Source organism: Macaca mulatta, chromosome 1 (assembly GCF_049350105.2).
Source record: "Macaca mulatta isolate MMU2019108-1 chromosome 1, T2T-MMU8v2.0, whole genome shotgun sequence".
Taxonomy (NCBI): domain Eukaryota; kingdom Metazoa; phylum Chordata; class Mammalia; order Primates; family Cercopithecidae; genus Macaca; species Macaca mulatta.
This window is the reverse complement of record NC_133406.1, coordinates 35,538,417-35,563,132: the sequence shown is the minus strand read 5'-3', so window position 1 is coordinate 35,563,132 and position 24,716 is coordinate 35,538,417. Positions and strand designations below refer to the sequence as shown.

At 37.9% G+C, this 24,716-nt stretch overlaps 1 protein-coding gene across 4 annotated transcripts in view; it reads right to left on the bottom strand.

The window, feature by feature from the left end:
- RASAL2 (RAS protein activator like 2) overlaps positions 1-23,786 on the bottom strand; it is a 367,690-nt gene extending 343,904 nt beyond the window's left edge. For all 4 annotated transcript variants that reach the window (XM_015123037.3, XM_015123044.3, XM_015123051.3 and 1 more), the window contains exon 1: positions 22,842-23,786. In XM_015123037.3, the coding sequence (XP_014978523.3) occupies positions 22,842-23,043 (202 nt within the window). In that variant the 5' untranslated portion in view covers positions 23,044-23,786. The remainder of the gene's footprint in view (positions 1-22,841) is intronic.
- Between the last annotated feature and the right edge of the window lie 930 nt (positions 23,787-24,716).

Below are 24,716 nucleotides of genomic sequence, written 5' to 3'. Positions count from 1 at the left end.
AAATGTAATGTGCCTGAATCGTTCCCACTCACCCCCTCCCCATCCGTGGAGAGGAGGTCTCTTCCATGAAACCAGTCCCTGGAGCCAAAAAGGTTGAAAACCACTGCTCTTTAAAATAAGTTAAAAGAACATGAAAGAATATATATATATATATATTTTTGAGACAGAGTCTTGTTCTTATCGCCCAGGCTGGAGCGCAATGGCACAATCTCAGCTACTGCAACCTCCACCTCCTGGGTTCAAGCAATTCTCCTGCCTCAACCTCCCAAGTAGCTGGGATTACAGAGGCCAGCCACCACGCCCAGCTAATTTTTTGTATTTAGTCGAGACGGAGTTTCACCATGTTGGTCAGGCTGGTCTCAAACTCCTGACCTCAGGTGATCCACCCATCTTGGCCTCTCAAAGTACTGGGATTACAGGTTTGAGTCACCACTCCTGGCTAAGAATATTATTATATTCTATCTTAGTCTATTTGGGTCACTATAACAAAATATCTTAGACTGCATAATTTACAAATAATAGAAATTTATTTCTCACATTTCTGGAGGCCTGGAAGTCCAAGATCAAGACCCCATTAGATTCAGTGTCTGGTGAAGGTTCACTTTCTGTTTCATGGACAGTGCCTCTTGCTGCATTCTCACATGGCAGAAAAGTCCAAACAGCTAGCTCCTTTGCATGCTTTTTATAAGGGCACTAATCCCATTCACAAGGATTAAGTCACCCTCTACCTCCAAAGGCCCCACCTCTTAACACTATCACAATGGTGATTAACTTTCAACATATGAATTTGGAGGGGGACATCAGCATTCAGACCGTAGCATATTCCAAATTCTAACTGTGCTTTATTTATAAGATCACACTATTTCCTTCAAAGTACATTTTAAACGTAAGTAAACCTATTTGAAAATGCATCTTTACTAGTTACTTCAAAGACAAATTTAAAGTCTGTTTTAAACTAAAATATTAAAACATCATAAAATGCTTAAACAGAATGGTTAGAGTTGAGTTCATCTCAGAAATTGAACCTGATTGAGATGCTAGCCCCAAAAGCTACTCAGGTTAAATCATAAAAAAAACTACTATTTACAACCGTATCAATCACTTTATTACTCAAATGCTTCCAGTTAACTCTGTTAGAGAAAGTATAAGGGAATATTTTGATTTTTGTAAACACAAAATAGCCTCATTCCAACATCTTAATAAGTGTTCTTCAATGTATGGCATAAATCTGTAAATTAAGAACAACAATACCTTTCTTACCCATCTAACAGGTCTGTTATGAAAACAGAATGATATATATTATGTATGAATGTTTTAAGTAGTTATTAAGCCCTATAAAAGTGTTAGGCATTATTTAAGTCTATGTTTGGCTCTTCGCTTTCAGACTGATAAAAATTATAAAATTTAGCTATCTAGGCCGGACACAGTGGCGCACGCCTGTAATCTGTAACCACAGCACTTTGGGAGGCCGAGCGGGTGGATCACGAGGTCAGGAGATCAAGACCATCCTGGCTAACATGGTGAAACCCCATCTCTACTAAAAATACAAAAAAATTAGCCAGGCTTGGCAGCGGGTGCCTTTAATCCCAGCTACTCACGAGGCTGACGTAGGAGAATGGCGTGAACCCGGGAGGTGGAGCTTGCAGAGAGCCAAGATCACACCACTGCACTCTAGCCTGGGCAACAGAGTAAGACTCTGTCTCAAAAAAATAAATAAATAAAAATTAAAATGTAAAAAAATAAAAAAATTAACAATCTACTTTATTAAGAAACTTCGAGCAAAGATTCATATATAACTGAAGTAGTTCCCCTTTAAAAAAAAAAGTAATGTTTAATAATGGTTAATAATCTAAATAATGGAATCATAAGAAATTTTCCTACTATTATACTACTCTAGTGATTCTTCTTGTTTGTAGATACCTCAATGTGCATAACAGTTCTGATATACTGAACTAGGTATACTCTTTCATAGACTACTATAGCATGTGTTCATTAAAGAAACCATTACTTTTAGTTGTGAACTATTAAAATGAATAAAGCTCCCTTTCAACGAGTAGTTTCTACTACAATAAAGAAAATAAAACATATATACAAATAAGAATACAACAAGTTAGATAATAAAAAAGCACCATAATAGAAATATAAACGAAGTTTAATAGAAATTCAGAAAAGGGAAAGGTTTTTTCTAGCCATGAGGGAAAAGCAAGCAAAGAGACGTCAAGAAAGACTCCAGGGAAGAAGTTCTATTTGTGCTGGGTACTAACAGATGAATACGATTTTAAAACATCCCTAAATAAAATGCACATTCCCCTGGAAGAAAAATGTTTCCAGTTTAGGGAAAAAACTCTCAGTAAATAGTACCAACATCCCTCTAGTTTTCATTCACCATTAAATCAAAAGTTACCCTTCACACATCTCTCTATCTCTCCCCATATTTGCCTGCCCCCATAACCATTCCTCACCGAGTCTTATTAATATTAACCTTCAAAATATTTTTCAAATTCTGTCCACTTCTCTTTTCTCTACCATCTCCCTAGCCCAAATTACCACCATGTTTTACCCAGTCTACAAAGCAGCCTTCTGGCTGATCTTCCTGCTCCACAGGAATCTATTTTCTACACCACAACCAGAGTGGTCTTTTTGAAAACAAAGACATTAGGCATCACCTTCCAGACCCAAATCTTTGGCACAGCTGTATTCCTCTAGCCTTATATTATACCAGGTACCATCTCACTATCTGTGCTCCAGGCTTTACTCAGAGTTCCTCAAAGCTGCCATGCTGGCTAACACCAGAACCTTTGCAGGTGTTATCCCCTTCATCCGGAATACTTACCCACTATTAACTCCCACTACCTAGTTAACTCCTATTCACCCTTTTGGTCTTAATACAAATGTCACTTCCTCAAGAAGGTCTTCCCTACTCTCCCACACTAAATTAGATCTCCCACACAAATAAATAAAATTGATAAACCAGACTGATTGGGGACAAAACAGGGAAAACATAAACTAACAATATCAGGAATGAAAGAGGTAACATCATTAAGGATTCTAAAGATAAGGAAATATTACGAACAATTTTACGTTAATACATTTGACAATTTAGACAAAATAGACATATTCCTTCAAAGACACAGACAATAAAAGAACACTCAAGAAGAAACAAATAACCTAAATAGCCCTATATCTATTAAGGAAATTGGATTTGAAGTGAATTACCCTCCAACAAAGAAAAGTCCGGCTCTAGATGGCTTCTCTGATAAACTGTACCAAATATATAAGGAAGAAATAATACTAATACTACACAAACTCTTCCAGAAAGTGGAAAAAAAGTAATATTTTATAATGTATACTATGAAGTTAGCATATTCTGAAACCAAAGACATAAGAAGAAAACTAAAAACCAATATTCTTCATGAATATAGGTACAAAAATCTTAACATAATTTTAGCAAATCAAATCAACACATAAAAAGAATAATAACACATCAAGACCAAGTAAGGTTTATGCCAGGACTGTAAATTGTTTTAAAACTCAAAAATCAAGGTTATTCACAATATTAACGAACAAAAAAGAGAAACCATATGTTCTTCTCCATAGATACAGGAAATGCATTTGACAAAAATCCAACATCCACTCCTAATTTAAAATTGAAAAAAGCTCTCAGAAACTAAAAATAGGAGGGAACATCTTTAAACTAATAAAGGAGATCTGTATTTTTTAACAAACAACAAAAAAAACCTAAGGCTAACATCATACTTAAATGGCAAAAAACTGACTGCTTTTTACCTACGATCAGGTTGATGGCAAGGATGTCTACTCTCACCACTTCTATTAAACATTATACTGGAAGTTCTAGCCAATGTAATCAAGCAAGAAATAAAAGGCATCCTGATGGCAAAAAGAAATAATCTACCTTTATTTGCAGACAACATGACCCTCCGTTTAGAAAAGTCAATGGAATCCACACACACACACAAAAATACTAGAAATAATAAATGAGTTTAGCAAGGTACAAGATAAAAATGTAAAAAATTATTGTATGCCTATATACTAGCAAAAAATAATTGGAAATTCAAATTTTTAAACCATACATTTATAATATTATCAAAAATTATGAAATACTTAAGGGTAAATCCAACAAAAGATATACCAGATCTATATACTGAAATCTTTGTAGTAAGAAATCAAAGACAAACCACATGGAGAAATGCATTGTGCTCCCAGACTGAAAGACTTAATATTGTTAAGATAGTAAGTCTCCCCAAAATTGACCTATAGATTTAACACAATCCCAATCAAAATCTTGCAGGCTCTTTTTCTGTAAAAGTGACAAAGTGATTCTAAAATTTCTGGCCAGGTGTGGTGGCTCACAGCTATAATTCCAGCATGTTTGGAGGCCAAGGTTGGGGGTTCACTTGAGGCCAGGAGTTTCAGACCAGCCTGGGCAACACAGCAAGACTCTACCTCTAAACACACACACACACACTCGCGGGCACGCGCACGCACATACACACACACAAAATCAGCCTGGTATGGTGGTGCACGCCTGCAGTCCTAGCAACTCAGGAATCTGAGGTGGGAAGATTGCTTGAGCCCAGGAGTTCAAAGCTACAGTAATGATCACACCACTGAGCTCCAGCCTGGGTGACAGAACAAGACCTATGGGTACGCAAATGACTTAGAGTACAAAGTAACTTTGAAAAAAAAGTCAGGATTGTATATCTCACCTTAATTTATTATTAATCTATAGTAATCAAAACAGTATGCTTGTAAATCAAGATAGACAACAGACCAATGGAACAGAATAGTCCAGATATAAACCCACACATATATTTCATTTTCAACAAAGATACAAAGGCACCTGAGTGCTGAAAGGACTTTTCAACAAATGGTGCTACAACAATCAGATATCCACTTAAAAAAAGAATTTCAATTCTTATTCTGTACCATACACAAAAATACAATCAAAATGGATCACAGGACAAAAATTATAAAACTTTTAAAGAAAAAACTAGAAGGAAATCTTTGTGAAATTGGGCTAGACCCTGATTTCTTTTCCTTTTCTTTTTTTTTTTTTTCTGAGATGGAGTCTTGCTCTGTCACCCAGGCTGGAGTGCAATAGCACGATTTCGGCTCACTGCAACCTCCACCTTCTGGGTTCAAGCAATTCTCCTGCCTCAGCCTCCTGAGTACTTGGGATTATAAGCGCACACCACCACGCCCAGCTAACTTTTGTATTTTCAGTAGAGACGGGGTTTCACCATGTCGGTCAGGCTGGTCTCGAACTCCTGACCTCATGATCCACCTGCCTCGGCCTCCTAAAGTGCTGGGATTACAGGCATGAGCCACTGTGCCCAGCCACCAACGATTTCTTACATAAAATAGCAAAAGTACAATCCAGGAAAGCAAAAGAAAATAGGGATAAATCAACCTCATCAAAATTAAGAATTAAAATTCTTAGAAAGGTATTTTTAAGAGAATAAGACCAGCCACAGAATGAGGAAAAAAATAATTACAGATCACATATCTGACAAATGACATATCCAAAATATAGGAGGAATTCATACAATAGATAAGACAAAACCAATTTTAAAACAGACAAAAGAGGCCAGGCGCGGTAGCTCACACCTGTAATTCCAGCACTTTGGGAGGTGGAGGCAGGCAGATCACCTGAGGTCAGGAGTTCAAGACCAGCCTGGCCAACATGGTGAAACTGTCTCTACAATACAAAAATTAGCTGGGCATGATGGCAGGTGCCTGTAATCCCAGCTACTCGGGAGGCTGAGGTGGGAGAATCGCTTGAACCTGGGAGGCAGAGGTTGCAGTGAACTGAAATCATGCCATCGCACTCCAGCCTGGGTGACAGAGCAAGACTCCATCTTAAAATAAAATAAAAGAAAATAGACAAAAGATTGAACATGTTACTAAAGATATATGAATATCCAATAAGCATATGAAAAGATGCTCAACAGTATTAGTCATTAGGGAAATGCAAATTGAAACCACAATGGCTATTGAAATGGCTAAAATTAAGTATCGATGAGGATGTGGAAATGGAACTTACATACACTGCTGGAAGGAAAACGTAGAAATGGAACCTACGTACACTGTTGGCAGGAAAATGTGATAATGGAACCTGCCATACACTGCTAGTGGGAAAATGGTACATGGGAAAACGGTACAACCACTTAGGAAAACAATTCAGCAGTTTCTTAAAATATTAAACAAGGCCAGGCGTGATGGCTCATGCATGTAATCCCAGTACTTTGGGAGGCCGAGGCTGAAGGATCACTTGAGCCCAGGAGTTTGAGATCAGCCCGGGCAACATGGCAAAACTATGCCTCTACAAAAAAATACAAAACAATTAGCCAGGTGTGGTGGTGTGTGCAAAGACTAGCACACAAATGTTCACAACAACTTTATCTGTCATAGTCAAAAACTAAAAACAACCCAAATGTTCACCAAAGGTGAAATGGCAAATAATTGTAGAATATCAATGGGATACTATCAGCAATACAAAAGAATTAACTATTGATACATGCAACAATATGAATGAATCTCAAAATATGCTGAAAGAAGCCAAACAAAAAATTAGTATATATCATACAATTCCACCTACAGTTGATCTTCCATAAATTCCACATCCATGGATTGAACCAACTGCAAATCAAAAATACTCCGTAAAAAGAAAAAAATACAACTATAAAAAATGTAGATACAAATTTTAAAAAACAATACAGTATGGCCAGGTGTAGTGGCTCAACCCTGTAATCCCAGCAAATCCCAAATTTGGGAGGCTGAGGCAGACAGATTACCTGAGCTCGGGAGTTCAAGACCAGCCTGGGCAACGTGATGAAACCACATCTCTACAAAAAATACAAAAAATTAGCCAGGCATGGTAGTGTGTGCTTTAATCCCAGCTACTCAGGAGGCTGAGGCATAAGAATAGCATGAACCTGGAAGGTGGAGGTTGCAGTGAGCCAGGATCATACCACTATACTCCCTGGGTGACAGAGCAAGATTCTGTCTCAAAAAAAGATATATATATACACATACACACACACACAAATATATATATATATATATAGAAAGAGAGTATAAAAACTATTCACAAAGACTGTACATTGTATTAGGTATTTTATGTAATCTAGGAATGGTTTAAAGTATATGGAAGGATAAGCCTAAACTATATGCAAATAGTATGCCATTTTATATATGGAACTTGAGCATCTGAGGATTTTGGTACCTGTTGGGACCCTGGAACCAATCCCCTGGTAAATACTGAAGGATGAATGTACATAAAATTCTTCAAAATCCAAACTAATCTGTACAGATAAAAAGGAGATTAGTAGCTGTCCAGTGTTAGGCTGGGGAAAGGGGGGAATTACAAAGGGATGCAAATAAACTTTTTAGACAAAATAAGTGTTCATTTTCTTGATTGTGGTAATGGTTTCATGGTTACTTATTTCAAATACATCAAATTACACTTTAAAGATGTGTAGTTTGTTGTTTCAATTATCTTACTGAATCCGTTTTTTTGTTTGTTTTAGAGATGGTGTCTCACTCTGTAGCTCAGGCTGAAGTGCAGTAGCATGATCACAGTTCACTGTAGACTTGAACTCCTGGGCTCAAGCAATCCTCCTGCTTCAGCGTCCCAAGTAGCTAGGACTACAAGTGCAGGCCACGACACCTGGCTAATTTATTTTTTGTAGAGACAGGTTTTCACTATGTTGCCCAGGCTGGTCTCCAACTCCTGGCCTAAGAGATTCTTCAGCCTTAGCCTCCCACAATACTAGGATTATAGACGTGAGCCAACCAGGCCTCACCAAAATCTGGTTTCTAAAAAGATATATGAATTGGTCAGAATGAAATACTGTAACTCACTTCCTGTTGCTACATTGGCCAAAACAGAATCGCAGATTTTTAAGAACTGCAACCTATTTGTAAGAAATTGAGTTAAATTTCAAAACTGATTCACAGTTTTGTGTGTATGAATCATGCTTTAAGTTTCTGAGTCCTTGAAATCCAAACCCTGGGATATAAATTATGAATTATAAAGCATATGTACCATAAGTATAGTCAGGCTCAAGAGGAACTTAGAGAAAGAGAACTAGGCTCACTAAGAGCCCACAGTGTTCCTGAGCTTTCAGAAAAGAACATGTGAAGGTGAGTAGACAAGCATGCACCTATAATCCCAGCATTCTGGGAGACTAAGGCAAGAGAATTGCTTGACTTCAGGAGTTTAAGACCAGCCTGGGCAATACAGCAAGATCCTCATCTAGGAAAAAACAAAACAAAACAAAAAACCTGTGAATTCTATCAATGTCCTAAAATATCTCCCATAGGGCCAAGCTCTGAACAACATTTTGGCTGACCTGCTTCTGTGAAAGTGAATTCTCTTTCCTAGAATTACTAATATTAAAGTAGGAAGCCACCTGAATAAATCCTGGAGTAAATAAAGATATGTCCCAGATGAATACAACTTGTGGTTCTTAAGATTGTGTGGTTTCTTAACTATCAGTAGTTTCACTGGCTTGATCAAACATAAGTAATAGGCCTAGAAAGGTATGGTTTTATAGAAAAAAAAAGTTCATATTTTATATTACTGCTAAAAATATATGAATTTTAGAGAGCTAACAGACTTTGTTTAACCTTTTTAAAATAAAGAACTATTCAAATGGCTCACCCACATAGAGCTTCTTCATATTATCTACAGTTAATAAAACTTACACAACTCGAAGAAGACATTCTGTAAAATCATGACATCCAAAGCGTATCAAGCATCACAAATGTAATTATTTTACAGTCATGGTGCTAATATAAAACTCATAAGTAAACTACAGGATTGGGATACAAATTAACAAACATCATACTGAATACTTTTTATAATAACTACTAGCATTCTTTATTTGTGAGAAGTCAAATTATATAGTGATTAAGAGCACAGATTTGAGAGGAACTGTCTAGATTTGAATCCCACATCAGCCACTTGCTTTCTGTATGATGCTGGACAAGTTCCTCTACATCTTTATGCCTCCAATTTCTCATCTATAAAATGATAAAAACAACAGTATTTACCTGATAGTGTAGTTATAAAGATTAAATAAGTTAACAGGCATAAAGCACTTAGAACTGTGCCAGGTTCACAGTAAACACTTAACAAGTTTTCTCATTATCATCATTATTATCATGCTCATGACTGTCACAGTTATGAGAGTTAAGATTAATATGTAGAATTAACACCATCAGTGACAATCTAAAAAATACCAATATATCTACTGAGAATTCATGCAAAAAAATAAGGGCTTGAATAGACATGTCTCCAAAGAAGATATACAAATGGCCAATAAGCAATTAAAAAGATGCTCAATATCATTAATCATTATGTAAATACAAATAAAAACCACAATGGAATATCACTTCACACCTACTAGGATGGTTAAACCAAAAATGAATAATAAATGTTGGCAAGGAAGTGGAGTAATTGGAACCCTTGTGCATTGCTGGTAAGGATGTAAAAGGGTACATACAGCTGCTGTACCAAAACAGTTTGGCAGTTTCTCAAAAGGCTAAATATAGAACAACCATATGCCCAGCATTTCCACCCCTAGGTATATAAGAATGGAAAGCAGAGACTCAAACAGATATTTGTATACCAAAGCTCATAGCAGCATTATTCAAAACAGACAAAATGTGGAAACAACCCAAATGTCCATCAACAGATGAATGGATAAAAAATGTAGTTTACGCATACAAAGGAATATTTATTTAGCCATAAAAAATGAAATTTTTATACATATTACAAGAATGGACCTTGAGGCCATTAAGCTTAGTGAATAAGTCAGACATAGGAGGACAAATGTATGATTTCACCTATATGAGGTACCAAGAATAGGCCAATTCATGGAGACAGAAAGAATAGAGGTTACCAGCTGCTAAGAGGAGGGGAAAGGGAGAGTCATTGTTTAATGGGAAGTTTGAAGACGATGAAAACATTTGGGGTATAGGTAGTGGTGATGGTTACACAACACTGTGAATGTATTTAATGTCATTAAATTGTACACTTATGAGGGGTTAAAATGAAAGTTTGCTATATTTACCATAATAATAAAAAAACACACAAAATAATTTATTGGTTACTCTATCTAACATCCTCACTTTTATTCCTGCAGTTCACCAAAGAACTCAACATCTGTTGTTATCCACATGGGTCTCAAAGAGGCAGAGAAGATACGATAAGACATACTGTTAAATTCTAAGACAACTTAGAAAAGCACAAAAATACCTGTAATACATTTTAACACAAATATGTTAAATTTAAAACAGTAAATGTGAACTTCAATAATAGAGAAAACTACTGGATTGGGAGCCAAATAGTAATCATCTCACTTCCCCAAGAATCATTAGGAGTCACTAACTTTTTCACAATTATTTCCCTGATAAAATGAAGAAATGACTTATCATGTTTAATAAGTTTGTTGGAAGAAAAAAATGCAAGGTTTTTCAAGATTGTAGGGAAAAAGCAACTCTAAAAACATATAATTTCATACAATATGCTCACAGGTAAACAGAATAATATTACTGGATATATATGGGGAAATTTATTACGCTGGTTAAGCTACAGGAAAAGAAAGATGATCAGCTAATAGATATTTCAAAGTCAAGCCTCTCTCAAGGTGACACTCTGGCATGACAATCTCAGTATAGACCACAACTACAACCTAAAATGCAAATAACTGAAAATATTCTCTTAAGCTTATTTTGGCTGAACTTGCAAAAGAATGACTGAAGACTTTCTGACCTGAACAAAACAGGAAGAAATCTGACTATATCTGGGGTATCTTTCTATTTCAACAGAAATCACCATATGATATTGTTCTTTCTTAACCATGTTATCAAGCTAGATTCAAAAACAGGAATATAAATTTTATTTTCTATAAAAAGGAAAACTACCATGAAGTCTTTGTGAAACTAGACAACATTAAAAGTAAAGTTGTTGTTTTAGACATTACAACATATCTTTTGTTAGTTGGTAGCTACTGTACTGACCATCTTATTCAAGGTCCATACATTGATACAGAGTAATCACCAACCACTTGGACAAAAAGCAGCCATTTCAAAATAGGAACATGCAATAGAAAGGCCTTGGGTTTCCTCACTCAAGGGCATTCTTGAAATTTACAAATACACATAAAGTTGTACACAGTCAAGCCTAAGGGAACCATGGAGGGAAATCTGTAATTGTGGATATGCTATACTTGAGCACAAACTGGAACATGCAAATATAGATTATAGCCAGGCAAAGAGATTTTTAATGCTGACAGTCACTACCCTGGAGATGGTGTAAAGGCTATCCTTTCTGGAAAATTATTACATAAAATATGACAGTAAAAAATTTTCATTACAAGAACTGAAAAACAAAACAAGAATAATCTTCACCTTGTCAGTGTATCCCTCAGATCAACAGAGTTATAGATTAACTCCTAACAATAATGTCATCTACAGCGATTTCATGTTTCCATGAACTAAATTAGTAAAATGCTTTAAAACTACAATTGATTTTTACTGAGTTCAAAAAGAAAATGTGGCCAAGTATAGCAGCTCATGCCTATAACCATAGCACTTTGGAAGGCTGGGGCAGGAGGATTGCTTGAGCTCAGGAGTTTGGAACCAGCCTGAGCAACATAGTGAGACCTCGTCTCTAAAAAAAGTAAACAAAAAACTAGCTGGGTGCGGTGGTGCATACCTGAAGTACCAGCTACTTAGTAGAAGGTAGGAGGATCCCTTGAGCCTGGGAGGTCCAGGCTACAGTGAGCCAAGATAGTGCCACAGCACTCCAGCGTGAGTGACTGAACAAGACTCTGTCTCAAAAAAAAAAAAAAAAAAAAAACCCAAAAAACAAAAAGAGAATGTGTCTAGTAATTTCATACACTTCAAAAACTGACAAAAATACTGCCATACTTTCCCATTATATCATATCCTTCATATGTCTTCATTATTTAGTACTTATTTATGGAGCAAGATATTTGCATATTCTATCCTGCCTGAATTAAACAAATTTTTCTACAAACCTCCAGAGTATTAACTGGATAAGGAATCATTTTTTCATTTCACTTTCAAACCACTCTAAGTCATTGTTATAAGTTAAACAGTTCGTTCTTTTTCTAAGTATGCTCCTTTCTGGCCTAGCAAGACAAGCTTATGCTTATGTATTACATGCTAAACAGCTAACTGGTAAAAGAAAATTTGGTTAACTTTGTTAATGGTCTATATAAAATATGATTTTTTTCCATAGTCTAATTCCTATTCCCGTCATTGTTTTTTCTGAAGAAAAGATTTTAAATTACTTTAGTCATTAATATTAGTTCTTGTTGCCATTACTTGGATTCAGCTTTGTTTAACATTATGATAAACTTTCCTCAGAACATACCTAAATTAATCCCATGCTATAAAACTGGCTCATTTACACAGTATTATAGAAGACATACAACTCAATCACTCATCCAGGTAAAACTAAATGAAACCATATTCAAACCATGTTCAAAAGAACTTTCATGAATGTCAACTCCTTCTAGCTGAGATAAGTGACCAACTGTGTGCTTCTTGGAATACCTAAAACATATGTCTGCATCAAGTTATTTCAGTTGGAGGGTCTGACATACTACAAATAAGTCCATGGTCATGGATTTGACCTTTTGCAGACCAATTGCTTTGAGTCTATACTCCTGCCCTTCCCTCATTCACTTGGAAATATGCCATTAATCAAAAGGAGTACCATTTGAACAACAACTAAGTTTTTGAAGGACAGTCTTAAAGGCATAAGGACTCAAGGCATTTAATATGCGCTACGTAACGTTTAAGGTATTATATAAAATTTATGTAAAAAGATTTTAATACCTTTAATACATTGAAGGTAGCAACACAGCAGTAGAACTTAAAATTATAAGCTATATTTCACATACTAGAGGCAGGAATTACTTTCCAGGAAGTCTTCACCAATTTGGCACTAAGTCTCAGGCCTTTAAAAACATTTCATATTCTTCTAGGAATTCAGTGTAACAAAACATTCAGAAGTTTGGTTCAAAGATTTGTGCACAAGGACAAATCAGTAAAGTGTTAAAATTTTTGAAAAATGTTAACATCTAAAATAGAATAATGGTTAAATGTTAGTCATTAAAAATTATATTTTCATATTATAAAGTCTCAATAATAAAGCTGTGTGATACTGGCACATGAATATAAACAGACCAATAGAAGAGAATAGAAAATCTTGAAATAAACCAAAATATAAATGCCAATCTTGTATTGAACAAAGAAGTCTTCTTAAATCAGTAGGAAAAAGTTGGATTCTTCAACAAATGATGGTAGGACAACTGGAAAGCCATCTTTTAAAAAATGAAATTGGATCCATATCTCATATTTAATACCAGACTGGATCAAAGATTTGAATGTAAAAAATAAAACCAAAGAAATACTAGATAAACCAAGAGATAATTATTTTATAACCTTAGAATAGGAAAACCTATTCCTTTTTTTGTCCCCCAAGGGTATTTAGGTACTTAGGGTATATAGAGGGGGAAAAAAAAAGAATGGGCTTTCCTATTCTGAGGTTATAAAATAAAGGTCCAGAGAACTCCTAGGAAAGGCCATTCTAACTATGACATAAAACCAAAAAGCCATAAAAGAAAAACCTGATACATTCAATTGTATAAGAATCATTTCTTCATAAGGGTGGGGGGAATACCATAAGAAAAATGAAAATACTGACAACTGTTGCAGATAAAAGGTTCTTTACTTCAATACTAAGAGTACCTTAGCATGCTTTAATATACTTATAGTTCCTACAAATCACTACGAAAAAGATCCAAGAACCCAATAAAAATGGGCAAAAGGTATGTACAGTTCACAGAAAAGGTTATATTTAAATGGCTCTTAAAAATGAAAAGATGTTCAATCACGCTTAATGTAAGAGATATTAAAAAATTAAATTAAGACACCATTTTTACCTGTCAGATTGCCTGATTCAAAATTTCGTGATAATTCACTGTGTGTGGGGAGACAGGCACTCTCATATGTTGCGGGTGAAGTACAGATAGGTAGGGCAATTTGGCAATATCTTTCAAAATTACAAATACATGCACGTACCTTTGACCTAGCTATTCTATGAATTTTTCTTACCGATATACTCATACACAAGCAAAATGGCTTATACTCAAGATTATTCACTTCAGAATCATGTGCACTAGCAAAACTTGGGGAATAACTAAATGAGTTATGGTTAATTCAGGCATTATGCAGCCATAAAAAGAATGAGTGACCTCTTTACAAAATGAAAGGAAAATATGTCTGAGATACATTAATAAGAGACGGGCAGAGGAGGAAGGAAGAAGGAATCTCAAAGTGCAGATAAAAATTAATTCTAATGAGTTATCATATGTGTAAAAATAGAGAAAAATGCATATATACAGTAAAAACCTATGATATCACTTCAGATATAAAGCAATTTACTGGCTCCAGACCCCCAGAACTCATGGCCAACTTCATTTGCAGGTTTGTTCTGGTCATTTCACCAACCTTACAGAAATACAATCCTGAATTTTTTGTTATGGCAGGATTTTACATAACTATCTATCTCTATATTCGTTTCTATGCACATGGAATAGGTATGGAAAGATACATAACAATTCCAAGTATTTGTTGATTGGGAAGAGGGATAATGCCTGCCAGATGGCAAGTTGTAGAGGCAAGGAGGAAAGGTAAGAGAGATCGCATGGAATATCTTTTTATACTCTGAATTTTGGAACAAAGGAATGTATTACCTATTTTTTAAAATAAATTAATAAAAATATATTTGGAAAAATGTGTTAATGTTTTCAATAACATGAGAAAAGACACTTAAGAGAAAAAAGTAGAATGTAAAATATATACAGTATGATACCAAATATGTATTAATACAAAAAAATCTGTACACAAAAAAGACTGGAATAAAACACAATAAAATATTAAAAGAATAATTATCTCAGCCAGGTATGGTAGCACAGTCATGTAGTCCCAGCTATTCGGGAGGCTGAGGTGGAAGGATCCCCTGAGCCCAGGCAACGGAGATTACGTAAGCTAGGACTGCGCCACTGCACTCTAACCCAGGCATGAGCTGTGACTGGCCCACTGCATTACTCTGGGCAACAGAATGAGACCCTGTCTCTAAAACACAATATTAAAAAAAAAAATAGTTATCTCTAAGAGGTGGAATTATAAATGATTTTAAGTTTGGCTTTTCCTAAAATTCTAATTCTTTATATTAAGCACAAATTATATTCATAATCAGAAAAAGGGTATTAATTTTTAATGACAGGAATCAGAGGTTAGAAATTCAAGTGGAAGGTACAAAGTTATTAGGCATTATTCAGGGTTCTAAGCATCATACACGAAATTCAAATTTCCTTCAGACATCACTTCCAATCACAGCACCAAAAAAAGTACGGATAATGAGCTTAGGAAAAATATGAAAAAAAAATCTCATCTGTCCTCTGGTCTATCTCTTAAGGATTATTATGAAATTATTCTCATCCTCCTACTTTATGGATGTTTTGTCCATTTTTGTTTTCTGTTACCTAGGTAATGGTATTTCCAGCATTTCCCTTAAAAGGCTGTGAAACGAACAATCTGGTATTTCTCACTGTCGAGTTTTCCTGACCTTCAGCTTTCAGAGGCCATCTCCCTAAGGGAAAGCAGTAAGATCTAGAAGCTAAATCAGGAGGCTCAGGAATCTGAAGTTAAGAGTTCCAATCCTGACAAACTGTAGAGTCTGTCTCCAATTTTGGGAATAAGCTAAACTTCCTGAGCCAGTTTCTTTAATGAGAAAACCTAAAGGTTTGCTTTGAAAAATATCAAAACCTATTGACTTCAAGGTTTCATTTTAACTTTTCAGACTATTCGTCTGAATTTTGTTTTCTTTTCTATGTTGAATATTTTCCTCTCACTAAATTTTTCACTCTCTCAATCAGTATCTGTAAGTATTACCAATCCCTTAGACTCAGGGATGGAAGTAAGGAGTACTTTTAGAAAGTCTGCTACAAGTGACACAATGTGAACGGAACTTGAGCAATGTTGAAGATAATTTATGGAGGGGTAAAAATAAAATCAGGATCTAAATTGAACCCTTATGAGCAAAGCCAACAAAGACAATTAATTGATATTACTAACACCCAGTAAGGGAAGGTAAAATTCAGACGTCTCATATCTGAACCCAGCTGTAGAGATTAGGAAAACGATAACTTCCGTATCATAGTCTAGTAGCAAAGGAAATGTTGTTATGCCTTCAAGGGTTCAATTTTTATTTCTTTTGTTTACTGTATACTCACTAACACCACTGCACTGGGCCTCAAGACTTCTCTTTTTCCTTCTATTTGTGTACCACATTACTTCTTGATGGGCTGCCCTCTCACTATAAAATCAACTACACGAAATTTGCAAAATTTGCAAAATCAACTACAGAAAATTTGCAGGGTTTTCTACATACTAGCCTTAGAAGTACTTGACAGCCTTTGGGAAGAAAGGAATTTTTACAAACATCAGACAGCAATCATCCCTCTGCCAAGACAGGGTGAAGCAATTTTAGTAGTGCCCTTAGCACACTTCAAACTCCTCCTCCTGGTTAACAAGACTAGTTGGTTAAAAGTTTTTCCAATAGGGAGGGACAACGGAGCAAACAGGTGAAGTTTTTCTGAATTAACTGTCATTAGTTGAATGCTTTTTTGTGGTTCACCTACTTAAAAGGTGATCAAATCTCTTTGTGCTACTGAAGAAAGGAACTGCAAAGAACAATTACATAAACCCTCTATTTCAACTTACCTCATCCTTCCTTCTAATGAAACAAAGGATCAGAAACCACTACCTTGCCACCATTTCCTTAGTAATCTTAGTAAAGCCTACTATGTCATGTGACTCTCATCTTTTTCTTAGCAAACCACAGAAATTTCATTCAATATAGTAGGACACAACTGTATATACCAATTTTTTTTTTTTTTTTTTTTTTTGAGACTGAGTCTCACTCTGTTGCCCAGGCTGGAGTGCAGGACACAATCTCGGCTCACTGCCAGCTCCACCTCCCAGGTTCATGCCATTCTCCTGCCTCAGCCTCCTGAGTAGCTGGGATTACAGGCACGTGCCACCATGCCCTGCTAATTTTTGTTTTTTTTGTTTTTTGTATTTTTAGTAGAGACAAAGTTTCACCATGTTGGCCAGGCTGGTCTCAAACTCCTGACCTCAGGTGATCCGCCCACCTTGGCCTCCTAAAGTGTTGGAATTATGGGCATGAGCCACTGTGCCCAGCCCATTTTTTAAAATGTGTTCAGTAAATGTTATTACCTGAAAAAGATAAAGGATATCCACACAAACTATTCTCAAAGAGGGGTGTTCTAGAACTTTATATTATTTATGTCCGAAGATGTGTACAGATCCTCAATTCCATATCTGCAATTCCTAAATCAAAAAAGCTCTGAAAAGCAAAAGATTTTATGAAACTTTTCTTGCAGTAAAGTCTGACCTGCACTGACATAAGGCTATTTATAGTCTTTATACCACTTGGTATGAATTTTTTTTTTTTTTTTTTTTGAGACAGTCTCACTTTGTCGCCCAGGCTGGAGTACAATGGCGCAATCACAGCTCACTGCAATCTCCGCCTCCTGGGTTCAAGCTGTTCTCCTGCCTCAGCCTCCTAAGTAGCTGGGATTACAGGTGCATGCCACCACGCCTGGCTAATTTCTTTGTACCTTAGTGGAAATGGGGTTTCACCATGTTGGCCAGGCTGGTCTTGAACTCCTAATCTCAAGCGATCCACCTGTCTTGGCCTCCCAAAGTGCTGGGATTACAGGCATGAGCCACCACGCCCGGCCTATTCATTTGTTTACCTGCAGAAATGTTAACTAACTGTCTAGTCCAAATGGTTGTGGAAAAGAGATTGTGGATGTATAATTCTATTCCCCAAAAATATTTTCACTGTTTGAAAATCAAATAGCAATAAACCAACATGATAGAGGGTAGAACAATACTAAGATGTTATAAATGAAACTATCATCTACATTAATAGAGCACACAATTTATATAAGACATACAAATTTTCTCTCAAAAGAAGAAAAAAGGGAGCCATTTAAAGTCACTTAAACAGTACATGCCTAGGCATTCTTAGAAGTTCTTTCTGATTTCAATGAAAAACTGTCTACTCTTAATGTGTTTTAAGGTATTTGGAAATCACTGGAAACTAATAACATCAACAAGCCCATGCCACATCCTAAGTATTGAATTCAAGCTTAAGATTCCAAACATTTCTAAAATATGACTACTCAGGTATAAAGATTCAATCAATAGTACCTGAAGAAATTAAAACATTTAAGTAACATGAACATGTTTGGGGATGTATTTTATACACATTCACTGATTTTCTTCTAGCAATACTAGTTGCAACATTTTAAATAAATTTAGAGACATACCCTCCAGAAATGTAACTTTTAAAAATCTCATCCTGTGTCGTAATTGGTGAGGCATAAGCAGTATCACATAATACAACCAGATAAGACTTCTGTCTCATCAGCTCATATTCACTTCATGAACTTTTATTAATTCTTACCAAATTCCCGCTACCACATTTCTGGAATTAAAAGGTACTTAATGATGTATGACTAATTCCCTTTTTCTTCTGTTTGCTTAAATAGTACTAGCCCTTTGAAATTTTCCAGCATGTCCCTACGTTGTTATCAATAAACAATGAGCTGCATACACGCTTAATGCTAATAATGTTGATGCTATTCATTTTCTTAACAGAATATTTTACCTAATTCCTTCTGATAATATTAAAATGTAAAAGTACAAGATTTCTTGTTGATCCCTTTCTTGTGCTGATTATATTTCCCTTCTAACTCTCCAAGAGCATATCTGAACACATACTTGCAGATCTGTCACACTGATGAGTGCAGAGCTCCACCGCAAGGAGTCCTAGAGATTGGGATCTTAAATTTCTCCCAGAGTGTCCTACACTCCCCACCCATTCATGGTAAAGTATTTAATTTTAATGTTCTCATTGTTTACCAGAAAGCACAGACAGTGAGGCTGGCTTCGCCACTCCCGTTTCCTTTCGCTATGCTGCTGAGCTTTTTCAGCCAATTGACTTTGCTTTGAGGCTATAAATATCTGAAAAATGTTCTGCATTTGATGCTCTTGGATTCTGTATCCATATTTAGCTGTTTGTGGCATGCCTTTGTTTAAGCTACTCTACCACCCATACAATCTGTCAGGTTGAGATCTGGATGGTCAAAGGACAAATGGATCAACATTCAACAGACATTGACTTACTATGAGCAAGGTACCAATCTGGCAGACAAGTTGACAATGAAGGGGGTGGCAAGATAGGAATACAAAGATAAACAAGGCTCCCTGATGTCAAAAATTGTATAGTCTTGACAAGGCATGGGCACAATTTATAATACTGGAATACAACAAATGAAACATTTTACAACTAAAAGAAAATGAAGATTAGGACAGACAGCATAAATATTTTTCTCTCAGCCACGTCTCAAAAATGTGCATTAGTTTGTGTTCTAAATATAGATCCACCTATTATAAAGCTCTGAACATATTCCAGGAAAGTTTCCAAATCATGGCAATACACAAAACCCTGAGTATACGTATTATGACAATATATACATATGTACACAATATATATGTATTATCAACCAAGGAGCCAAACCTATCAACAACAAACTCAAAATAGTCCCTAGTCTTCAAACTTTGTGAGGCAAACTAATAAAATATTGTTTCTAAAGGTTCCTGTTAAGATGTTCTTTGGGGGGTTACTTCTGTTGTTGTTTGTTCCCATCATGATTTGAAACAGAAGTATACTGCAGGAGATGTAAACTGCACTTAATAAAGCTCCTAATTATTACCCTATCTTTAGAACCCACATGGCTATGTAGGTTAGGTCTCAAAACTGGATGAGCTAGACCTAAGCAACATCCCCATACTTACTTCCTATCTTGTGAAAACATTCCAAATAAATAAACATCTGCCTTCAATATATCTTCTTTGAAAACTCAGTTCACTGACCTTTTGATAAAACTGCTCCCCAGAATCTCCTGACAATCATGATTTAAATACATAAGTTAAGGGCTTGGTTAATGCCTGGCCCCAAGAGCCAAGATAAAGATTATAGGCCAACCTGTAGGTAAAATAAAGGGCCAAGCCACAGAATCAGACAACTTTAAAACTAAAAGGAACCACAGACACCAATTACTCCAGATTCCACTTTTAAGCTGAAACCTAGAGATTATGAGTTAAAACTACTTGCCCAGAGTTAGACAACCAATCTGTGGCAAAGCCAGAATGAAACCAGGTTCTCCATGCCCAATTATATACTCTAAGTTTCTAGTTGTGTCCTCTAGACTAGGTTCCCAATTTGTAGATTTCCCTAAAACATGTTAGACTACACTCATCAAAGTCTCTTTAAATTGTGAGAACCTAGATGATCCAAGACAATGAAGGTTTTGAACACACAGACAAGAAACAAGAAAAACAAAACTAGCGTATTCTCCAAATTGTTTTTCTACATTCTATTATTTTTATTTCAAAGTTTTTACTTCAAAGTTTTCAAACATACACGCTGTTCATACAATAAGCAACTTAAAACTAGCTAAGGACATAGCCAAGAGTCATCCAATAGTTCTGAAATATTTACATCAAACTAAAGACAACAAAATAGTATCCAGGATGCGCTGCCTCAAAGGAAGGAAAGTAGCAACACTAAACAATAAATAAAAACAACTTCTGTTTAATTGAGAAAACAAAAAAAGTTACAATGCAGTGGAAAGTCTGCATTAGGTCACAGAAATGCAAGGCATGGTATGTATGTGTGTGTGTGATGTCTGATATGATGTCTTGAAATCAACTGAACTATGCAGAAAGAAAACTTCTAAGTCGTGGTCACTCTTGAATAACAAACATATATCCTGTTCACAAGGACGAAAGAAAAAAACATAATGTAAACTTGCTCTCTGTCTCTCTCTCACACACACACACAATATACAATATATATTTCACAAATCAACCCCTAGGAATGAACTACAAAACAACATACGTTTATAGACGTTTATGTCCTTACAAACGAAGAACGATAGTTAACACCAGGTCCAGAGAACCCAGATAGTTTTGGATACTGAAATACTAAATTATCATATAAACGTATTCTTAGAGTAGCATGGCCCTATTTCTAACATCACACAAAAAAACAGTATGCCAAACAAGTGCGTAAGGAGAGGAAGATGATAGAATGAGAAAACGTTGTAACTACAATATACTCTAATTCATATGCACTTTCAGATTCTCATCAACCTTTGTTATAAATGACCAGCTAAGTGGGATTAGCAGTCAGACCGAAAATAGGGCACCAAAGTTTGTAATATAATTTGCTGAGAACAAACTGGGAGACCTTGCATCGTCTTCCACTCCTTCGCTTTAAGTCTTCCGGTAAGTAGAGTAACATCAAGAAACAACCAGCAAAATACAGAGTGGTACAGAAATAAATCCTTAAGACCTAGTTATAAGAAGAATTGCTCGATTTTTATGATTAAAAGGGCCACTAGTGATGATTTAATCCAATCCGCTCACTTTACAGATGAGGAATCACAAGCCAAAAATGTGACTCGATCTGCCGCAAATCACACAGCCATTTAGTGGTAGAACTGAGGCAAGAACTTGGATCTCTGGACTCCTAGTTCTATGATCTTTCTAACAGTGATGGACATGAAGTCTTGAAATCAACTGAACTATACAGAAAGAAACCTTCTAAGTCTTGGTCACTCTTGAACAGTAAGCATATACTCTGTTCAGAAAGATGAAAGAAAAAAACATAAGGTACTTGATCACTAAAGGCTTAGATGCACACGACTGCACGATAACATCTTAACATTGTGTTTGATCCCAGGTGCTTCAAATTTGCCATCTTATACTCAGCCACATTACTAATGTCTTTTGTAGTCACGTGAGCTAGGCGATAAACATCTTGCCGTTTCAATATTTTGGAAAGCCACAGCTCAGTCCTGAATGCCAGGCTATAAATCCTTAAGCTATGAGTTTTCAAAACCAGCATGGTTTTAGTGCTGCCACAAGGCTCACACTAATAGAATCTCATCATTCAGTTTTAATTAAAGAGGTGGTTACCAGGAATGCAGAAAGGGAAAGTTTTAGTGTGTTCATCACTTTTAACCTGCTGAGTGGCAACCCAGTCACTTTACAACGAGATTCAGAAACAATAGTGTAATCTGAAACAATCCACACCCGTTGGAATAAGTGGTTGCTTTTAGAGAGTGAGGTTCAGGCAGAGGTTATAGATTAGTCTGCTCCCATCAAATACATAGTTTGGATTTTTTTTCATTCATTAGCTTATTCTCTGCGTTTTCATAATATCTTGGCTTCCAGTCTTGCCTCATTCAACAAGAAAAAGAGACGAAAACCCATTCACTTGGTTGCAAGGAGTTTTCCATCATACCTTCTTGAAGACTGATTGCCTGGCAGTTCCGCTGGAGTAATCGCCTAAGCATTACGTCTTGGATAGCCCAACTCCCGCATTAAACTTACTGCAGGTGTCTGAAAAGGTCCAAAGACCATACTGAGTCACATCCCTGCCCAAGTGAGTCTGAAGAAACTTGTCAGAAATGCACCCCCAGAACAAAAGGGATGTGGAAAACTGACCTAGCACGGATGATGACTGGGAATGAGCCTGAGACTTAGGGAATGAATTTCAGCCCAAGCAAAAATAGGAAACACCAGCCTGTAAGACGGCCTGTGATCCTTACCGTACACCCGGACCCAGCTCTGTTGTTGGCACACGGACTCCAGAAGGATCCGATCCAACATGCCACCGGCCACGGCTCCACTGACTGGGACAACCGCGTCCAGTTCCTCCGGGGGCAGCGGCGAGTCGGACTCCAACGCCGGGAACATCTCCGGCCAGGACAGCGCCTCCGCGGCTCCTCCGGACGACGGAGAGAGCTCCATGGTGCCCCGGGGCGGGGGGGGGGTGGGGGGACGAGGCGGCGGCTTCTGGGCGGGCGGGCGCGCGGCTCCGCGTCCTGCCTGCGGGAAGGGGAGGAGGAGGAGAGCGCGCCGCGAGGGCAGGGACCCGAGCGGCAGCCGAAGCAGACACCTCTCACCTCCTTCCCGGTTGCCCACTGCCCAAGGCTCGGGCGCTGCAGCCCACCTGCAGCCGGCGGGCGGGACCCAGGCCGGGAGGAGGATCCAGCGTGGCCCCGACCAAGGGTGGATCCGGGCTCAGGTGTGTGTGGGTCTCTCCCGGGAGAGGACGCAGAAGAACCCGGGAGGGGAGGCTCGCCCTCCCACCTCCTCGGAGCCGCCTTCTTCAGCCCCGCTGGCGTCTCTCGCGGTCAGACCAAGCTCTGGCTAGGGATGGAGCGGGGCCGGGCAGGGCTGGGCTTGGGGGCGTCGCCGCCAGGGGCCGCCCCCTCTGACCGGCTCCAGCCGCCGCCGCCGCCTCAGAAGCTCCGAGTGCCAGTTCCCTCAGCCTGAGGAGGGATGGGGGGCGATGGCTCCGGGTTCTAGCCCGCCTGTCCTCGGCCCCCACTTCTGGAATGAGCCGGCCCGCCCCCTAACTCTCAGGCCACAGCTCCGGCCGCAGCTCTGGCTCCGGCTCCGCGGCGGATCCCACAAGCCCGGCAGCCGCGGCGGTGGCGGTGGCAGTGGCGGCGGCAGGCGGCATCCCAGGGTGATAGGCTGAAGCAATCGAGCGCCGAGAGCCCGGCCGCGTGTGCACTCGAGTAACGAAGCGGGGGAGGGACTGCGCCAAAGGCAGGAAAAGTCGGACACCGAATTATTCATCCGGCCTGTCCCGCCTACTTTCCAAATACCCTCCCGGGGAGAGCAGGGTATTGAGCGGTCCGGGTCTCTGCAAAGTAAAGACCGTTTGAGAAGGCGGGGAGGTAAAGGGATGCGGGAAATTTAAACAGAAAAGAAAGGACCTTCCCTTCCTTCTCACACCTTTCCTATTTATTTGTTTCTTTCTTTCTTTATGGGCCAACGTTTCTTTCTTATTGGACGAAGAGATGGAAGAAGCTGCTTTATCTTACAGTCACCCAAGGGGGACCGCCGCCTTCCTTCCCAGAGTGGAGTGGCAGTGGGTCCGGGATTCTGGGATATGCACAGGGTCTGCACCCTGCGCCCTGTCCGCGCTGAAGCTGGACTTGTCATTGGTTTACAACAGCATGGTGAAGAAGTGTGGTGTGGATGGATGGACGGGCCTCGCAGGCACATGAAATGCTCAAAAGCCCAGTATTAACCAAACATGTTTCTCCGTTTTGTCTTTGATCTTTGTGCAGTGTGTTGGCTTTTTTCCTGTAATGATGTCACTTGTATTTTATTTTTGGTTTATTTGTAGACTGTCCCTGTCCTTGGCCGTGGCTTTACTTTTATGTCCACCCAAGGCGAGATTCACCAGTTTAGGTTTAAGAAATTTCTGACAAGTTAACAATAATTTCAAACTTGAACAATAATAACTTAAACCGTGCCTTGCACATAGTAGATCTCCAACAGTGTTTCTTGTATGTGGCTACCTAATGTGGAACGAGATTTTTCGTAACGCTATTTTTAATACTTTTTGGGAGGTTCTTTAGTCCCCCCCCCTCCCTACTTTGCACAAAGAGACTAATCTACAAGGG